This window comes from Carassius auratus, chromosome 2, assembly GCF_003368295.1.
Source record: "Carassius auratus strain Wakin chromosome 2, ASM336829v1, whole genome shotgun sequence".
NCBI lineage: Eukaryota > Metazoa > Chordata > Actinopteri > Cypriniformes > Cyprinidae > Carassius > Carassius auratus.
This window is the reverse complement of record NC_039244.1, coordinates 9,777,396-9,794,896: the sequence shown is the minus strand read 5'-3', so window position 1 is coordinate 9,794,896 and position 17,501 is coordinate 9,777,396. Positions and strand designations below refer to the sequence as shown.

The 17,501-nt window shown below is 39.2% G+C and overlaps 1 protein-coding gene across 1 annotated transcript; it reads left to right on the top strand.

The window, feature by feature from the left end:
• The first annotated feature begins 15,804 nt into the window (after positions 1-15,804).
• LOC113115159 (uncharacterized protein NCBP2-AS2-like) lies at positions 15,805-16,280 on the top strand. Its single transcript, XM_026282507.1, has one exon. It carries the CDS (start codon positions 15,812-15,814, stop codon positions 16,124-16,126), a length of 315 nt encoding a protein of 104 aa, XP_026138292.1. The 5' UTR covers positions 15,805-15,811; the 3' UTR covers positions 16,127-16,280.
• The last annotated feature ends 1,221 nt before the right edge of the window (positions 16,281-17,501 follow it).

The window sequence follows — 17,501 nt, the reverse complement described above, 5'->3', positions numbered from 1 at the left end:
TACATTCAAATCTAAGTGGAATGGGCTACTTTGATGATATTTTATGATGCTTTGTGTCCTTTTTGAAGTTTGAAAGCTCCAGTAATTTCATGGAAAAGAGCCACTAGTACATACTTCAAAATATTTATTTTTGTATTCCACGGAAGAAAGTAATACAAGGTTGTAAAGACATAAAAAAAAGCTTACAGCTCTCTCTCTCTCTTCATTATTTAAACATTTACATTTAGTAATTTAGCAGATGCTTTTATCCAAAGCAACTTACAAATGAGGACAACAGAAGCAATTAAAACGAACAAAAGAGCAGTATGTATGTGCAAATGATAAGTCGCAGTATATGAAGCAAGGTTTATAAATATATATATATATATATATATATATATATATATATATATATATATATATATATATATACCTACACACACACACACACACACACACACAAAGAAAAGCAAGTAGAATACAAATAAATAGGAAGCTAGTTGGGTTTTCTGTGTTTCAGGTTTTTTTTATTATCATAAAAGTAAGATAAATAGATAAAGTACAATTACAACAGCATAGAAAGTGCTAGAGTTAGAGGGTCAAATCAAGATGGAACATATGAGTTTTAGTCGTTTCTTGAAGTCGTTTCTCGGATTGAGTTGTGAAGGTCATTCCACCAGGAGTAGTGTGACCATACGGGCCATTTTTATGGGGTGCATCCTTGCCAGGATTTTTATATTGCCTAAAATATCCAGGTTTTGGCTGTTTGTACTGTGCAGATTGATCATTTTATGACATTCAATAGACCTTTAGATAGCAGAGCAGACATCTCCTTATGCTTTCAAAAATCGCTACAGTACAGTACTTTGGTGTTATTCAATTATCGGTGTGCAGTGAAGCTTCAAGTCGTAAGAATGAACAAACACATGCGCGCATTTGCATCACTTTGATCACTCAGAATCAGAATCAGAATCAGAATGAGCTTTATTACCAGGTATGTTTACACATACGAGGAATTTGTTTTCTTGACAGAAGCTCCGCAGTACAACAGAATGACAGCGACAGAACATAAAACACATAATAAAAGAATAAAAAATACAAATAAGTAGATAGTGAATGACAATATACAAATGACAATTGTAGGCAGGTATATTACAAAATGAAGTTATGTATGTACATATATATTGTGTGCAAAATTTAAGTGTATACTAAGTATGTGTGTTAGATAAATAAAGTGTGTGTGTATATAAATATAAAGTGTAGTGTGTTCGCTGTTATTATCAGCTGTACATAAGATGGATTGCCTGAGGGAAGAAACTGGTCCTGTGTCTGGTCGTTCTAGTGCTCAGTGCTCTGTAGCGTCGACCAGATGGCAACAGTTCAAAGAGGGAGTGTGCAGGATGTGAGGGGTCCAAAGTGATTTTGACAGCCCTTTTTCTCACTCTGGATAAGTACAGTTCTTGAATAGAAGGGAGGGTTGAACCGATGATTCACTCCGCAGTCCGGACTACTCTCTGTAGTCTTCTGAGGTCAGATTTAGAAGCTGAGCTGAACCAGACAGTTACTGAAGTGCAGAGGATGGATTCGATGATGGTGGAGTAGAACTGTTTCTGCAGCTCTTGTGGCAGGTTAAACTTTCTCAGCTGGTGAAGGAAGTACAACCTCTGCTGGGCCTTTTTCACAATGGAGTCAATGTGAATGTCCCACTTCAGGTCCTGAGAGATAGTGGTGCCCAGGAACCTGAATGACTCCACTGCAGTCACAGGGCTGTTCATGATGGTGAGTGGGGGGAGTGCAGGGGGGTCTCTCCTGAAGTCCACGATCATCTCCACTGTTTTGAGCGTGTTAAGCTCCAGGTTGTTTAGAGTGCACCCGACAGCCAGCTCTTTTACCTCCTGTCTGTAAGCAGACTCGTCACCGTCCTGAATGAGGCCGATGAGTGTGGTGTCGTCTGCAAACTTCAGGAGCTTGACAGAGGGGTCCTTAGATGTGCAATCATTAGTGTACAGGGAGAAGAGCAGTGGGGAGAGAACACAGCCCTGGGGAGCTCCGGTGCTGATTGTACGGGTGCTGGATGTGTATTTTCCCAGCCTCACTAGCTGCTGCCTGTCTGTCAGGAAGCTGTTGATCCACTGACAGATGGAGGTGGGCACGGAGAGCTGATTTAGTTTGGGCAAGAGGAGGTTTGGGATGATCGTGTTGAAGGCCGAACTGAAGTCCACAAACAGGATCCTCACATAAGTCCCCGGTCTGTCTAGGTGTTGCAGAACATAATGCAGTCCAATGTTTACTGCATCGTCCACAGACCTGTTTGCTCTGTAGGCAAACTGAAGAGGATCCAGCAAGTGTCCAGTGATGTCCTTCAGGTGGGCCAGCACCAGTTTTTCAAATGACTTCATGACTACAGACGTTAGAGCCACAGGCCTGTAGTCATTTAGTCCTGTAATTTTGGGTTTCTTAGGGATGGGGATGATGGTGGAACGTTTGAGGCATGAAGGGACTTCGCACAGCTCCAGCGATCTGTTGAAGATCTTTGTGAAGATGGGGGCCTGCTGGTCAGCACAGGATTTCAGACAGGCTGGTGTAACACAATCTGGGCCTGGTGCTTTTTTCCTTTTCTGCTTCCGGAAGACCTGGCGCACCGCATCCTCCCTGATCTGAATTGCAGGTGTGGGGGAGAGGGGGTATGCAGGAGGTGTGAATGGTGAGAGCGCTTGATTGGAGAGGTGTTCAGGATGGGTTGCAGGAGCTGTTAATGGTGTGAACGGTTGTTTGGAGAGGCATTTGGGGCTGGTTGCAGGAGTTGTGAAGGGTGTGAATGGTTGTGTGGGGAGGCGTTCAGGGCAGGTGATGGGTGTTCTTTCAAACCTGTAGTAAAACTCGTTCAGATCGTCTGCCAGTCGTTGATTCTCTACTGTGCTGGGGAGTGGTGTCTTGTAATTGGTGATGTTCTTTAGACTTTTCCACACTGATGCGGAGTCGTTGGAAGTGAACTGAGTCCTTATTTTTTCAGAATAATTTGCCACTTTGATCTCCTTTTCCAATGTGTATTTAGCCTGTTTATACAAGACATTGTCCCCCTTCACGCAAGCATCTTCTTTGGCCTGACGGAGCTGTCTGAGTTTTGCAGTGAACCACGGTTTGTCATTATTGTAAATTAGTTGAGTCTTTGTAGGAATACACATATCCTCACAGAAACTGATATATGATGTTACGGTGTCTGTGAGTTCATCCAGATCGGTGGCAGCAGCTTCAAAAACACTCCAATCAGTGATGTCAAAACAAGATTGTAAATCCTGCTCTGCTTCATTAGTCAATCTTTTTACAGTCCTTGATACAGGTTTAGCTGATTTTAGTTTCTGCCTGTAGGACGGTATTAGATGAACCAGAAGGTGATCAGAACGTCCCAAAGCTGCTCGTGGAACAGAATGAAATGCATCCTTTATTGTGGTGTAACAGTGATCCAATGTATTACTGTCTCTTGTGGGACAAGTAACATGCTGTATGTATTTTGGCAGTTCACGGGACAGATTGGCTTTATTAAAGTCCCCGAGAATGATTAAAACAGAGTCTGGGTGATGTTGTTCTGTCTCTGTGATCTGATCAGCGAGTTTCTGTAAAGCTGAGCTCACATGCGCTTGAGGATGGATGTAAACACTGACCAGAATGAACGAGTGAAACTCCCGCGGCGAATAGAACGGCTTGCAGTTAATGAAGAGTGTTTCGAGATTTGAGCAGCACCTCTTCTTTAACACAGTTACATCTGTACACCACCGTTCATTGATGTAAAAGCATGTGTCACGATCCGCTCTAAACAGCTGAAAGTCCGGCAGATGGAGCGCGCTGTCCGGTATGGTGTCATTCAGCCAGGTTTCTGTGAAACACAGAGCAGCAGAGTGTTCGAAATCCGCGCTTCCTGAGTCTGACGAGCGCTCCCGCTCGCTTCCCCCGTCTGCGCGTCCTGAAGCGCTTGATCAGCGCCGCCGCTCCTCCGATAACAACGTTCACTAAAACGTCTGAATAATTGAAATGTAGATCTCTGTAGATCTCACCTTCTCACGCACAACAATTGTTCGATTACATACAATACATGCATGCTACAGATTATTTCTGTGCCAAAAATGCTACTTCCGGGTTTGAACTGGTTTCCAAGAAGTTTTTTTTTCAATCATGGCTCTTCATGGCTTAGATATGGGTGGAACTCATTTTATTGACAGGTGTCCAATGATGGAGGTGTGGACAATGATCTGGGTCCCGGATGCCCCCGCAGGCTGTACCCATTTAGGCCTGCTGGTGCGGATGTCTTTTGGGGAAAGAAAAAGCAGGGAAGGGGGGCGTGCGTGCAAGTGGGAGAGGCTGAACTGAGACCATTGAGATCTGTACCGGGGGAACAGAGTGAAGCAGAGAGGATTTCCTCTCCAGAAATGGGGGAAGGCTCGCTGGCCTGAGTCAGGCAGTGTGGGTATGTGGTGAAGGGGGCATGGTTCAGAGAGGTCTGCAGCGGGAGAGACAGATGGGAGATGAGCGATGAGTAAGTGGGTCAAATGCAAATGCAAACGCTGGTAGCACAACGTTTTGTGTATTTATTGAATCTGAATAAAAATCTACAGCAGCAATCAATCCTACCCCATCCTCTTCCTTCTCAAGTCATTGGCTTTGTTACAGATAGAAGATAGCCGGGAGGGTAATAGTAAACTTAGGTTACATCGAAGGTTGACATGTGGAGGGGTATGTATTGTGTCAGGAACCATGTTGAGGTTAAGAATGAGGAAGGGATCCAAGGTGTGCAGTGGAGTAACCAGCACATGATCAGTGGAGCAGTGTTGTGTGTAAATAAGGTCTAGTTGGTCGCCTGATTTGTGAGTAGCTGTAGTTAACACTTGCTTGAGATCAAAAGAGGATAGCATGTCAAGTCAAGTCACATTTATTTATATAGCACATTAAACAAAACAGATTGCGTCAAAGCAACTGAACAACATTAATTAGGAAAACAGTGTGTCAATAATGCAAAATGATAGTTAAAGGCAGTTCATCATTGAATTCAGTGATGTCATCTCTGTTCAGTCAACGATATCGCTGTAGATGAAGTGACCCCAACTAAGCAAACCAGAGGTGACAGCGGCAAGGAACCGAAACTCCATCAGTGAGTGAATGGAAAAAAAAAAAAACTAGACTCAGTTGGGGGGCCAGTTCTCCTCTGACCAGACGAAACCAGCAGTTCAATTCCAGGCTGCAGCAAAGTCAGATTGTGCAGAAGAATCATCTGTTTCCTGTGGTCTTGTCCTGGTGGTCCTCTGAGACAAGGTCTTTACAGGGGATCTGTATCTGGGGCTCTAGTTGTCCTGGTCTCCGCTGTCTTTCAGGGCTGTAGAGGTCCTTTCTAGGGGCTGATCCACCATCTGGTCTGGATACGTACTGGATCCGGGTGACTGCAGTGACCCTCTGTTCTGGATACAGACTGGATCTGGTGGCCACGCTGACCTCGGAATAAGAGAGAAACAGACTAATATTAGCGTAGATGCCATTCTTCTAACAATATAGCAAGTACATCGGGTGTTATGGGAAGTGTTCCCGGATCTGGTTTACCTAATTAATGCAGCGTAAAAATGTGTGGAAGTCTGCAGCATAAGGTTTATCTAGGTGGATGTTGAAGTCTCCAAGCAGGCGAGTACCATCCTCAGGAAAGGTTGAGAGCAGCACATCTTATTCTGCCAAAAAGTTACCTAGTGGTCCTGGGGGTCTATAAACACCTATAAAATGGATTTTAAGAGGGTGTATAATAGTGGCTGAATGTGATTCAAATGAGCTATTGATACAGAGATGGTAAAGGATTAAATTTCCAATCATTAAAGAGAAGCAGATCAATACCTCCACCTCTTCCATTCAGATGGGGGAGTGGGAAAAAAAGAGAAATTATTGGAGAGTGCTGCTGGTGTAGCAGTGTCTTCTGGTTTGATCCACATCTCTGTCAGGGCCAGTCTGTCAGTGGGAAGTTTAAGCATATACATTTTTTTTAAATATCATAACATCATTCTGTAAAAAAGAGACTATCGACTTGAAGGAAGAAACAGTGCTGCTCAGTCAGTGTGTTATCGGATAGAAGCAAAATTTTGTTGTTAAGACACATTTCAATTTCTTTTTGTTTGGTTTGGTCAAAGGTGAAGCTGTGCAAGCGTTTCACTCACAGCAGAGTGTTAAGTGTTATTGTCAAAGTAAATGTGAAACCACAATGACATGCTGCATCTACAAATGGAGTTCATAGAGTTTAATGGAAAGTGCATGTGATTATGTGAATACAGCATTGTTCAATGGTAAAATTATTCTTATATAAAGGTTATCCTGTTTGGCTGTGGCAGCTGAAGTAGGCAGAAGTGCACATTAAGCATTCCGTCACACTCTGTCTTTGTTTTCCTCCCACACATACTATTTTTTTTCACTCCCTATCCAGCTATGCCATCTGTTCATTAAACCATTGTGGCTTTTTATTATTATCTTGATATTTTCAGTGTTAGCTGCAAATTTTCTTCAAGAGCAGTGTTAGCAGAGGTCAGTATCACGATGACTGTTGCTTATATTGAATGCTAGGGATTTGAACAAACCCTTAACCCTTTACGTAGCACATAATCAGTCATGCACAATGGTAATTCAAACCTTGTTGAGATGCCATGACTTCAAGTGATCCGACTTAAAATAATATGTCACATTCATGTAGTCCCTTGTACTTCAAATTTTAAAAGTATATATATAAATACTTATGTATATATATTTATTGTAGCCTAAATCTCAACTTATAACATTAATGTAAATAAATTAAATATAAAACAAGCTATTTTTCACTGCCAGGACAATAATATTTTTTTATAGAAATGATTGTAAAGTTTGTTATAGAGTCCAGAGCCTCGATCATAACATTATAACAGGCATCTTCCGAGTAGAGACCTGCACAATTGCAGGACAGAGTGTCCATCGCAGCAGAGTGTGGTGCGGGACAACAAGTCAAGTCAAGTCACCTTTAATTATATGGCGCTTTAAACAAAATACATTGCGTCAAAGCAACTGAAGAACATTTATTAGGAAAACAGTGTGTCAATAATGCAAAATGACAGTTAATGGCAGTAAATCATTGACAACAGAAACGTTTTGTGTATTTATTGAATCTTAATAAAAATCACCAGCAGCAATCAAATCCTGTGTGGGTAGAGGCTCGTGTGTGCGGGATGCGGGAGGTTTAGGGTGTGCTCACACTAGGTAATCTTAACCATGTCGGAGTATGTTTGACCCCCAGATGAACATAATAGTTAACCAAGTAAACTAGTGTAGCGGACGGTTGTTTGGTGGGCAATCGGGTTGCATTCATTTGGTGGAGCACTGAATTGAAGCGTTGTAATGATTAATGCACTTTGCCTGCTGACTCCTGTGATAGCTATACTCTGTGCAGGAGCGCTGCTATGCATGATGGGAAATGTAGTCTCTGCAGTGTTCTGATACAGCTATGACTGAATAAGAGATTATATGATAGTGTATTCTTATTTACAGCAGAAATAGTCTAGTTATTTTATTTTAACTACTTCATGTTTGTTTGTTTGCATTATATATTCAATGGACATATTTATAACACTGTTTTATTTCTCATTTCAGGTTTATGACCTGTGGTAAGTTGTATGAATAAAACAAAATACAAGACTAATGACAAACACGAGTCGTGCCATGGGGCTACCTGTCACTAGTCTATTCGGATGGCTAAAAATTTTAAAAGATCCGAACAATGTGCTATCAAAAACTTCCTGCTTCCAACTTATAAAGTCATGATTACGAGCTTGTTGCATTCTTTCCTATTAAAAATAACAGTGGACAGCGGTTTTTGAATGTTGATGCTTAGCCTAAATAATTAGATTTATTGTGTATTTAGAGCCATTGTGCAACGGACTTTCATAATCATAAAAAACTGTGTTAATGCAATAAAATAACTGTCGGCGTTAATCAATTAATTTGTATGATAATAACATGTTAACTTGCCCAGCCCTAAAAACATTGTATAAATAAGTCCACTTAAAATAAGTAAAGAGGTAAACTTTTTATGACTGTTACAAAAGTGCACTTTTCAGAACTAATGTTAAATAAATAAATTAATGCATTAAATAAGTGTATACTTACTTGGCTGTGTTGACTTACATACTAAAGCACTTGTAAAATGCTTGATTATAATGTTAACTGTAGCATTTTATTCAATTTTACATTTAACATGAATAAGATATATTTTAATATAGGCCTACTAAATTGCAACTTCAGTGTTGCAGGCGAGTATTACAGTATTACAAATGTGTGACAAACATATTTAAATACATTACATACACGTTTTAATAGAAAATACATTTAAGTATACTTTAGTTTCCATAATTGCTTGTCAGAACATGCCAGAAAACTTCATAGATAACTTTATTATTATTATTATTAATTTTTTTATTTTTAATTGAAAAACAATACTGTGTCCCATTGAATTTCCTTTGTATGGAGAAAAAGTATATTTTGTGCTCCACACAAACCATTTCGTGGATATTTTAATAAAATTTGTGGAAAAAAGGCCAAAGCCATTGTAATGCTATATGGCATGAAGAGCACTGAGCATAAAGAAAACAGTGAGAGAAATGACTTTTACATAAATGGGTTATAATTTAAGTATAACTTCACAAGAACTGTTATGAGGTGAAAAACTAAAAATAAAGATGGAAGATAAACTTGGCTTCCGTCAATGCTGAAGTATTACGTTCATTAATTCGGCCCACCTTCACGTAAAAAGACACCCACAGAGATGATGCAATTCCCATTCGAAGTAAAGCATGCTTGGATGTGTGTGCGTCGTCCTGACAAGTGTTTACAGAAGATACACTATCAGCTCTCTACACACTGAGCTCACAAAGACAGCTTTTTATCAATTAAAGTGTGGTCTTCCAATGCAAAATTGCTGTGGTCTGCTCTATATTGCATAAAAAAATAAAAAAAACCTATCCACCTTTTTCCTATGACCCATGACCACTGATTGTATAAAAGCAGCATGACGCTTTCGTTTCGTTTCGCTTCCGTTAAGCTGAATACAGTCAGTGAAAGGCTTGCTCTATGAACGCAATACGTTTTTTCTTTTTCTTTTTAACTGGGTACAATGAGATGTTATTATTCCATAACCATCGAATATTAAACTACATTTAAGATTGTAAATGCACAAACAAGGTATTCTCAACAGACCATGACACCAAAAGCACGATTCTTTCCACAGCAATAACGGACGGGTAAAAGGTCCAGGTATCATTTGTTTATTTGAATGAATGAATGCATTTATATAGTGCTTTATTGTATATTGTTGTACACCCGAAGCACTTTACAATCGTGTGTGTGTTTCTCTCCTCAACCATCACCAGTGTGCAGCATCCACTTGAATGACTCGACGGCAGCCACAGGACAACGGTGCCAGTGTGTTCACCACACACCAGCTACAGGTGAAGAGGAGAAAGAGACAGAGCCAGTCAAGTGATTTAGGATTATTAGGAGGCCATGACTGACAAAGGCCAAGGTGGCAATTTGGCCAGGACACCAGGGTTGCACCCTTACTCTTTACGAGAAGTGCCAAGGGATTTTCAATGACCACGGAGAGTCAGGACATCCGTTTAACGTCTCATCCGAATGACGGTGCTGGTTGACAGTATATTGTCCCCATCACTACACTGGGGTGCTAGGACCCACACAGACCACAGGGTGAGCACCCCCCGCTGGCCTCACTAGCACCTCTTCCAACAGCAACCTAGTTTTCCCAGGAGGTCTCCCATCCAGGTACTGACCAGGCTCAACCCTGCTTAGCTTCAGTGGGAAACCAGTCTTGGACTGCAGAATGATATGGCTGTTGTTGCTTTCACATATGAAAACGAAAAAAAGTTTTTTTTTTTTTTTTCGAAAAACGAATAAATCAGAAAACAACTCACAACTTCACAGTTACACACCTAGTTAAGGGTCTTTCTCACAGTTACACACCTAGTTAAAGGGATAGTTCACCCAAAAATCAATAACTTACCCTCATGTCGTTCCAAACCCGTGAGACCTACGTTTATCTTCTTAACACAGTTTAAGATATTTTAGATTTAGTCCGAGAGCTCTCAGTCCCTCCATTGAAGCTGTGTGTACGGTATACTGTCCATGTCCAGAAAGGTAAGAAAAACATCATCAGAGTAGTCCATGTGACATCAGAGGATCAGTGAAAGCATCGAAAATACATTTTGGTCCAAAAATAGCAAAAACGACGACTTTATTCAGCATTGTCTTCTCTTCCGTGTCTGTTGTGAGATAGTTCAAAACGAAACATTTTGTCATAGCCGGCCTACACATGATTAAAACGTTTTATGGACGTTCAGGTCTGACTGGACCGATTTTGAACCTTTGTCAGTAGTCATAATTGATTGCTTTTCACGATGTTACACAGTGGGTGTGTGATTGTTTTATATGCAGGCTCAATCGACTCCGTGATCCCGAAAAGATGCAGTCGGCGCGTGTAAGCGGTATACTATTGGTAAATTAATGGTATAGTGTAAGTGCTCAAGTCACTACTTTGGGCTGATTATAGCCCTCGCTCGCACATGGCCAGACAGTGGAAATACGGCTAATAATTCCTGGATATCTGGCATACAATTTAGCCTCACTGATCTTAGTTGAATTTGATTGATTACTAAAAAACAATTGCTGGATTATTTAGACTATAATAAATAGGCAGATGAAAACATGGTAGCCTATACTGTTTATCACAGATTACTTTGGGCCATATTTACCAAGGATATTTTTTAAACAATTAAAAAATGTATACATTCATATAAAGTAACACCTGTTTGGGTCAATAGTGACAAATTTTTTCTTTCACTTGAAAAAAAGAGAAAGACTCTTGGTAATATTTGAAACATAGCCTATTAAAAAGAATAAAATGATCTATGGAAAGGAGTGCCATTTCTTTTTGGTACATGATAAAGTATCTGGAAAAAGTTGGACCTGTGTTGGGCTCGCGTGGAACAGGGCTCAGTGGAAAAGTTTCCAACCTTGCGCATCTGAAGGGGTTGCGCGAGCAGTTTCGGGGTTATTTATGAGAGGATTTATGAATAAATGGCTTCCATTTAATTTCCCAGCAGAGCTCCGAGATGGATTTAGCATCCAAGAGGAGGAGGCACTACTTGACATGAGCTCTAATATGGAGTTGCAACAGAAGATGCGTGAAGTGTTGCTTGCACACTTTTGGCTGTCTGTGGAGACATAGTTCCCGCCCCTCTCCATAAGGGCTTTAAAGTAATTATCCCATTCACGTCCACTTACTTGTGTGAGTGCGGTTTTCTGTCTTTCTTGACCCTGATAAAAAGCAAGTACCGGTTGAGGCAGCAGGTAGAGGGTGACCTGCTCTTGATCCTGTCATCACTACAGCCCCGAATAAATGATTCAAGTAGAGTCGTTTGCGTTAAACGAATTAGGATTTTTGAACGACTCGTTTAAATGAAGGATTCAACTGTCTCATTAAGATAGAGACTTAGCGCCACCTACTGAAAGTGAAGTGACATTCAGCCAAGTATGGTGACCCATACTCAGAATTTGTGCTCTGCATTTAACCCATCCGAAATGCACACACACAGAGCAGTGAACACACACACACACACACACACACACACACTGTGAGCACACACCCGGAGCAGTGATGCTGCGGCGCCCGGGGAGCAGTTGGGGGTTCGATGCCTTGCTCAAGGGCACCTAAGTCGGGCACCTAAGTCATGGTATTGAAGGTGGAGAGAGAACTGTACATGCACTCCCCCCACCCACAATTCCGTCCGGCCCGAGACTAGAACCCACAACCCTTCGATTGGGAGTCCAACCCTCTAACCATTAGGCCATGACTTCCCAATACTGGCGGTGTTAGTTTCATAGTTTAAAAGTATACGTTTCATTTTTTTTTTCAATCATTTCATATTTCTACATTATTTTTTTTACATTAAAAACATCAATCTCATAATTCATGCAATTATAATTTGCTGTGTAAATCCATGCCATGCCTAAATTATAGCCTGTGTCAATCCAAAAATTGATTTTATTGATACTGACTTCCTTTTATTTGTCTTTGCATTCTGATTGAATTTGTTGGCTAAATTTAAGAATCTGACATAAGAGGACAGCTATGACAATTAGGGGTGTCACGATTCTCCAAATCCTCGATTCGATTGCATTTTCGATTCTAAGGTCACGGTTCGATTCGATTCTCGATTTTTACATTTATTCTCTTTAAAGCACAGATTGTCATTTTTCAAACTAGACTTTTATGTAATATAATATCTGACCTTTGTTTGCAATGTACCACATTACATTGTCAAATTTAAAACTTTTATTAACAACATAATGTAACAATAACTTATATCTTTAGTCAATTGAAAACTTAAAATAAACTGCCATCCAGTTTCTCTTTTGTAAGTGCAGTCACAAAAGATGACATTCAAGTTCATAACAAAACAAACAAAAACAATAAAAAATGACTAAACTAACCTTCAAATATTACGATGTATCTATTTAAAAGATTAAAGATAAAACGCTTGTTAAACACTTCACTTTCATTCATTTAGATTTATATATATATATATATATATATATATATATATATATATATATATATATATATATATATATATATATATATATATATATGTATGTACAGTATGTGTGTGTGTGTGTGTGCATCATTACAGTCTGTAAAATATGTGTATCTCTTATTACAAGACTGCAATCACTAGCAATCAGAAGAATTCCAGTTAATCAAGTATCTACAAAAGATCTACTCTATAAACAATGCATTAAATTACATTAAAGACAAAAATAAATTAAACAAGCAAAAGAAATGATTACTCACATGTATCTGGTCCACTGATGAAGTCATGGGTCAAGTCAAGTGAATTATTAATCATTTTCTAACAGGCGTCTGCGCGCGCGCGAGGGCTTTTATTGCGCGCAGAGTACATGTCACGCGCGCGCGAGAGTTTGAAATGAGCTCGCGGGCTCCCGTTTCTTCGCATCCGATTCAGATGGCGCGCCAGCATCAGTTGAATGCTCGGTTATTTTTGTCATTGATTTGCCGTCATACAACATGGGGGCGTGGCAGCATCGACGATTCCATTTTTTAATTCGAAGTTCGAGACTGTGACTTAATTTCGATCGATTTCGATTTAAAATCGAAATCGTGACACCCCTAATGACAATTGATTTAAAAATACCGTTTTCTCTTTCTCTTGTTCTTCTCTCAACTTTGACTAAAGGCATGTTGCACATGACTTGTTCTAGGAACCTCAAAGCATGTTTATTTTTTTGTGTAATTTGTACTACTCCATGATGTTTGTAGCGTAAGTAGGGCCCAAACACAACCTCAACCCCTCAGCCCCCTAAATATGTGCATACAGGCCTTAAATAACAAATAGACATAAAAAATATATTATTCATAAGAATTTAAGTTAATAAAAACATCTAAAAACTAGTGCTGTCAAAATTAGCGCGTTAACGCATTCGATTAATTTTAAATATTTAACGCGTTAAAAAAAAATAACGCAATTAACGCGGTTGCAGTTTTTTTTATTTCCAGTTGTGGCCTATGTGTGTTCAAAGTGCAAAGAAATATGGATAAGACCAAGGAAGGACTTTTAGACGGAAAGTTTCAGTATAAAACTCTGCCGGATTACTCTTGAGTCTGCCACAAGAAACAGCAACATTAAAATCATGAACTCAAATGTCATTGTTTAAAAACAAAAAAACAATGACTGTAACAGTGCGTAAATCAGACCTTTCTGTAACGCTAACGTTAATAAGCTTAAATGAAAAAAACGAAATAATTGTGTAGCGGAGTATTTTTTGTACACAGTGCCGCGAACTGTCAATCACTCCTGTGCGCGTGCATCACTGTCCTCCCCGCAGCTGCAGCAACTTGCGCTCTCTCTCTTCATCAAGCTTTAAAACAAAAAGGGGACAAAAAGATCATATTCTCTTTGTGCATAGGCTATAGATTAATTAGATAAATGAATATCTAAATGTGTGCCTTGCCGTCTACGGTATTTTTTTAGAACTTAGAAAAAAGATGCTGCAGCCAATGAGCAGCCAGTGGGGGCTGCAGGACGACTCAACCTCCGCAGACAGTTTTTAATGTTTATCAGACAATAAATACTCAAGATTTTGCTTTAGTATAACTCACAACGAGTTTCACACACCTTCTCCGGCCACGTTGAGTTGTTGACACTTAACAGTGGGAAAAGCGACACATGCGCTACTTGTGTAACTTAAGGGTGAATGGGTAATGTAGTTTCTGCTCTGGGTGGGATGAATTAGGAAGCTTGCATTGTGAAGGGCGCTCTGAAAATCGGCAGTGCAGGTAAAAGATTAAAACCTCTATTAAAACAGATGTCCAAATGAGCGTACCGGTACGCTACAAGCACGTTCTGGGCGCACGGAGAGGTGGCGGTACGCTCAAGAGCTATATTTGGAAGTGGCAGTACTGAGTACTGGTGCGTACCGGCCCACTTAAAGCACTGGCAATGACTATACTTTGGAATTTTTTTGCAGTCCACTTAGAATTCAACATGGAAATCATTTTTGTTTTTTATTGGCATTGATTGTTTTGAAATTCAAATGGTACTTACATGCCTGTGTTTTTATTTCTGTAATAAATATGGCTTTCAAGCCAACAGTTAATTTGGAGGATATTGATGGTTTATTGAAGGTATGTTGTTTACATGAGAAAATCTTTGTAACAAGTTAAACAAAAATTCCAATAAACGATCATATTTTGAATTTAAATAGTTTCTTTGTCTTGAGTTTACATTAATTATTTACATTTTACATTTACATATCCAAAAAGTTTCAGTCTTTTAATTGCGATTAATCGCGATTAATTTTAAAAAATTGTGCGATTAATTAGTTAATTTTTTTTAATCGATTGACAGCACTACTAAAAACATGTAAAACAAAGAATAAAATTATTATTTAAATTTGTATGATGACAACTGTTAGTGCATGAACATGTTTACATTTAGGCTATTTCAATAGATTTTTATCAGTCAGTGAAGCCAAATAATTGGGGACTTGTTTCTGCATCGTCCACAAGTGCGAATGAAATATTGAAGCCATAAACCGATTGGTGTGTGAGTATACACCAGAGTTAAATGCAGAGCACAAATTATGAGTATGGGTCACCATACTTGGCTGAATGTCACATCCCTTTTCATACTATACAGCGGAATGCACAGGGAAACATTTCATAATTACGAGGAAAAGAATGTCAGGTTAAAAAACCAAGCTTTAAGGAGATCTGGAAACAAAACATTGAGAATAAATACACCTCATTCAGGCAAACAGACGGATAAACTTTCTTCGTAGGGTAACTACTATTTTAAATGGTTCGTTTCAATATGTTTAGTGGAAGTTCCTCGAATCGGAAGTGGCACCCATAATTCAACACGGCTCGTCATGAATAAGGTGGATATTTTTACATCAAAGTTCTAATATCGATGTTGAAGTAACGGTGAAATTGAGGGAACAATTAAAACATCATAAATATTTGTATAACACAACCTCTTACTCCCCGCGCCTGTAGAGGGCACTGATGTGTAAATCACTACGGTGAAGCAAATCCTGCACCAGGTCGCGTCGAAAAAGAGACCCGATCAGTAGCTCGAAGAGCAGTCGATTGCGGACAATTGAAGGTAATTTATTATTGACTTAAAATCTATAACAAATGTAAACCTGATTCATATCAGTAAAATCTAATGTATGTATTTGTGACAGGTTCAAAATGGTGCTGCGGAGGCTCTTTTATGCTTTGATCAATAACGCTCAAGTGGTGGAGAAGCTCTCGGAGTCTCGACCCATCAGACGTGCGGCGCAGATCACAGCCTTCGCCATCACTAAAGCACAGATCGCCGGGAAAGACGCCTCGACCAGGCTCCTCAGATCCGACACTTTTCGCCAGATACGCGACGAGACGTCGAAGATGCCCAGAGATGTGTTAGATTTTGGTCGGAGAGCTACAAGACTGCGGGATACATTTGTGAAGGAGGTGAAAGAGGGCATGAGAGACGCCAACAGACAGATAAAAGACAGAAAGTGATAAACTGATGAATGATTGAACCTTTTATTAATCACGTTATTACAGTGCCATTCGTGAATATGAGGACAGCGTCATTAAAGACTCCATTTAGAAAGTTAAACTGTAAGACTTGGGGTTAATGGCCCTCAATTCATTAAATTAAAACCACTGTTAAGTCTGTAAGAGTGCTGGGAATTATGTTTGGATGACTGCAAGTGCCCTGTTGTTGTGGATTTGGGGTTGTCACCTTACTGACAACATTTTAAGAAATTAAATTAAAACTTTTTAAATGTACAATAATTGAATGATTTCCACGAGGACAAAGCGCGAGAGCTCCAGTTCACAGAAAGATTACCACAATGTCTGACCATCAAAAATATATTATGCTTTGTTAAAACTAAAATGTAATTATTATATTAAACGTAAATGCAGTTACTATAGAATTAATGGTATATCCCACAATGTGACTTTGTTTTAAACTTTATCTAAACATTCTCCCGTTTTCAGATTTTACTTTGCAGCGAAAACTAGTTTCCGAAATACATAAAGCAACTATTATATAAGCTGCAGTCGGTAACTGCTTGCGTCTTGCGGAAGAACATCGTAGCCGGAACTACTTCTCTCTGTTTATGTCTATGAAGAATCACAAAGGTACTGGGTTACTCCGCCGCGGTACCCCCGAAGCATCTAAAATAGTCTGAATATTAACACTTATTATAGATGTACTTTAGTGGTTCAGGACAGGCTAAAAACACGCTTTGGAAAATGGATTCATGGTGTACTTATTATATACATTTTGTACATTTTGAAAAAAAAAAAAAAAGTTACGGACCGCAGCTCTGATTGGTTGTTTCTTACCGTGATCGGTGTATTTCTGCAAATGGGACCACTGGGAGGAGCCAGAGGAGCTTGATTTTTCCACAGATTATCGGTCTCATTTTCTACCGTCATGAAATAATGACAGGTTTAACAAATATTTTAAAAAATACATTTTTACAAAAGTTACCTACTGCAGCTTTTAAATGCTGGAAAATACTTGTTAGAAATCCAACTACATGTAATATCAAAGAATTACATAAAGTGGAGTGAAACATCTTGGAACACTTATCTTCAGAAGCTAATATCTAAAAAAAGTTGAATTTCACAAATTTGATTTAATTGAACAAACTTTTCAATAGTACTGCTATTTGTAAAAACAATCAGTTGAAAGTTTTACTGTTCGTCACTGTTTGTTTTACACAGAATTACAATTATGTGGTTTGACAACGCTGTAAACTTTTTTTTCCCACCCATAAATAAAAATTCCAAACCAAAATATTAAGCAGAATAAAGTGTGACTTTTTTGAGTTTGCTATAAAACATAAGATTTGATTAATATCCAGCCAAACCGAACCAT

Coding starts and splice junctions, on each gene's coding strand:
- LOC113115159 (XM_026282507.1), top strand. CDS start 15,812: ATGGTGCTGCGGAGGCTCTTTTATGCTTTGATCAATAACGCTCAAGTG.